The following is a 2,887-nucleotide window of genomic DNA, read 5'->3' as shown; positions in this document are numbered from 1 at the left end:
AGCCGTGCCGTGGTCCTCCCCAGAGCAGCCTGCATCCTCCTTCAGGAGCTGTCAGGCAGTGAGACGGAAGCGATTGCCTTATGAAAGGAAAAGGACTGCTTCCCCTCCTTGTCGGGGCTGTAGGCAGGGAAAACCTCTCAATGCGCCACCTGTCTTGTTCTCCTCAGTCGGAGCAGGATACTTCTATGATGTCACCATCTTTGATTTTGCTATTTACAGCCCTCTTTTGCCATCTCGTCTATGAAAGACTTCCCGAAATTACCCCGTAGTTCTCTGCCGTGGGCTGACAAGGGTGCCCATTGGAGTCGTGGTTGCAAAACTTGTGCTTCAGTGCTCAAATGAATGTATTTTTCTTTGTGCAAAATAGCTGCAGACTGTTGGAGTTGTGTTTGCTAGTCCAAATTTTGTCAAAGAACGGTTGTGACTTTTTTTTTTTTAAAGTATATGTGATTGTCTCTTTGTTATGCTACATCTTTTAAATGCAGCCAGGTGGCAGTGAAATCACTGCTACACACTGCAGTCCAGTTATGAAAAATATTTTGAAGAATGTCCCAGTTTGGGGTCACTTTTATTGCTGTTCAGCACTTTTCAGCCTTAAACAGCATTCACTGTTTGAATGGGAATGTGTGTGTATCATAGACCTATGTGAAAAAGCTACGTAGAATATTTCATGACTTGTGATGTAAGCCATTCACAGACTGAAGCTTATAAGAATTTAAGCTGTATCAAATTAATATCCAATTATAAACGGTTATGTATACAAGCAGAACTTTATAGAGGTTACAACTGCACCCCACATTATAGTGTAGAAAAGAACTAATTTTATGAATGGCCTGGCTCAGTGAGGCAGGCTGGGTCGTACACTATGTCTAAGGTAGCCTGAAAGTCCATGAATAATAGATAGGAGGACTCATCCAAATGTGTTATCAATGAGAAAAGTCTCAACCAAGTGACACTGTTTTCCCCAGATCTTTACAAGGAAAAAAAACACCCTGTCATTAAAGTCTGGGCAAGTCTGCCTTGGTCATGGGAATGTACTGTTTGCTCTGTAGATAGTCACTTGGTCAACATTTCTGCATTCTTGACTGTAGATTAGCGCTGCTCTCCATTTGGCATTTCCTCCTGACTTTGAAAAACAATAGTGAGAAAAACTGAAATTATCTGCCTTTTACGTAGACTGAGAGTAGGAGTGGAGACTGCTTTGTTGTACACAGAAAAACATAGAGCTGCTTTCAGGGATAATAATCTGTAAAATTCTCCCCACTGAAGTTTTGGTGTTAGAATGAGCGTTTTTATTAAAATAAAATTGTGGCTTTAAAAGAGAGATTCCCCACCCCGGTCTTGCTTAGAACAGCTGTCTCCCTCACAGTGATTAAGGTTTGTAGTTTAAAAGGCTGCTGTGAGGGTGTTTATTTATAATTAAGCTCTATTTTTGATCGTGTGTTGTTCTGTACAGTGTGGGGGACTGTGGTATTTTGCATTGCTTTTTACTCTGTTCCAGAACAACCTTAGTGCTTTATTTTGTTTGAAACTGAATTTCCTCTGATGAAATTCCAACAGTGGCATGACTGTGGGTTATTGCTCTTGTTATTTGTGGAGAATGTGAGCTAAAATTTGCTATATTTATTTGTTGTTGCACTGGCACAGCTATGCTTCCCATTTTTCCTAGCAGAGTCAAGGCCAGTGTGAGGTGCTACCTCAGCCACACTGGCTATGCAGTCTTGATGGGCTACATACCTGCCAGGGGCCTGTGCCAACCAGGTACCAGAATGAATAGGTGTTTAAACAGTGGCCTGATGTATGCTGAACCACACTGTTACAAACCCTTGATTTTCCTCACCTGCAACTTGAGGTCTGAGTCACTCATTTGGCAAACAGATGCAGCGGTTTAAGAGTTTACTGCCCTTCTGACAAAAGTTACAGTCAGGTAGCAGGGGAGAGAGAGCAGGACTTTGGAGTGATCATCAGTTGCTTCATTGAAGTCCAATGACAGCCAAATGACCTGAGGCAGTAGCTTGATGGAGACCACTGAACTTCAATTTGAAGAGGCTGAGGGTTACTCAAATTCTGTTCTCCCAGCTTTGCTGATAAGTCAGGGACCTCTGCCAGAGGGGAGGTGACAAACAGGTATGGGGAGTTAAATGAGTCAATAACAGCTAAAACTGTAGCTGTTTGCTTAATATTTACAACTTCAGTGCTAATTCATGTTACCTGTTGCAATGTCTGTTACTTGTAAACTACTAATCAGTTGCTGAAACTGCTTTTGCCTTAAAGATCTTGAAATACCATGTGGAATTGTAGAAAAAGGGGGAAAAGATGAGGAATGTCCAGGTTTTCTGAGAATGAAGGGCAGCCTGTCATATTTTGCCTAGCCAGGAAGGCTTTTGGTAGGACTTTTCAAAGATGTAATGAAAACTGCAGAGGTTTAAGACCAGTGAAATTTACTATGCAAGTGGCTGGGGCTTTGTGATTTTGATGATTAAGTGGAGAACTCCTTTTGGTGTGAGGTATGATAGTGGCATGTTTCTTGCACAACATGGCTTGAGCAGTTGCAGCTGTTTACCTTCAGAATGTGATGCCTTCTTGGTAAGGTAGCTTTTCTACTTGCACTATTGGGTTGCTGATTTAAAAGTAAAATTAACAAAAAAACAAACAACACCCACCCACCTCCAAACTAATCTCTGCTGGGGACTGAAAATCTAGTGAAAGGTGTGTTGGAAGAATGCTGGAGCACTAGGTGGGGATACCTATTACTGTTCCTAAGCACTATGCCTTAGGGGTATGTGATCAAGATGGGCAGCTTGCCAGTGGTTGTAAAAAGATGTAAGGAAAATGTGTTCTCTGAACTATGATGAAATGCCTTCTGTGATACCTGTTGGAGCTCCAC

The 2,887-nt window shown here is 41.9% G+C and overlaps 1 protein-coding gene across 1 annotated transcript in view; it reads right to left on the bottom strand.

Annotated features, from left to right (window-relative positions):
- Window positions 1-300, bottom strand: part of DUT (deoxyuridine triphosphatase) — a 13,240-nt gene extending 12,940 nt beyond the window's left edge. Inside the window, exon 1 of the mRNA XM_009644015.2 lies at window positions 263-300. Coding sequence (XP_009642310.2) covers window positions 263-300 — 38 coding nt within the window. The remainder of the gene's footprint in view (window positions 1-262) is intronic.
- Window positions 301-2,887: the final 2,587 nt, after the last annotated feature.

The sequence above is a fragment of the Egretta garzetta genome, unplaced genomic scaffold (genome assembly GCF_000687185.1).
Source record: "Egretta garzetta isolate BGI_Z169 unplaced genomic scaffold, ASM68718v1 scaffold287, whole genome shotgun sequence".
Taxonomy (NCBI): domain Eukaryota; kingdom Metazoa; phylum Chordata; class Aves; order Pelecaniformes; family Ardeidae; genus Egretta; species Egretta garzetta.
The sequence above is the reverse complement of the archived record's forward strand: the minus strand, read 5'-3'. Positions and strand labels throughout refer to the sequence as shown.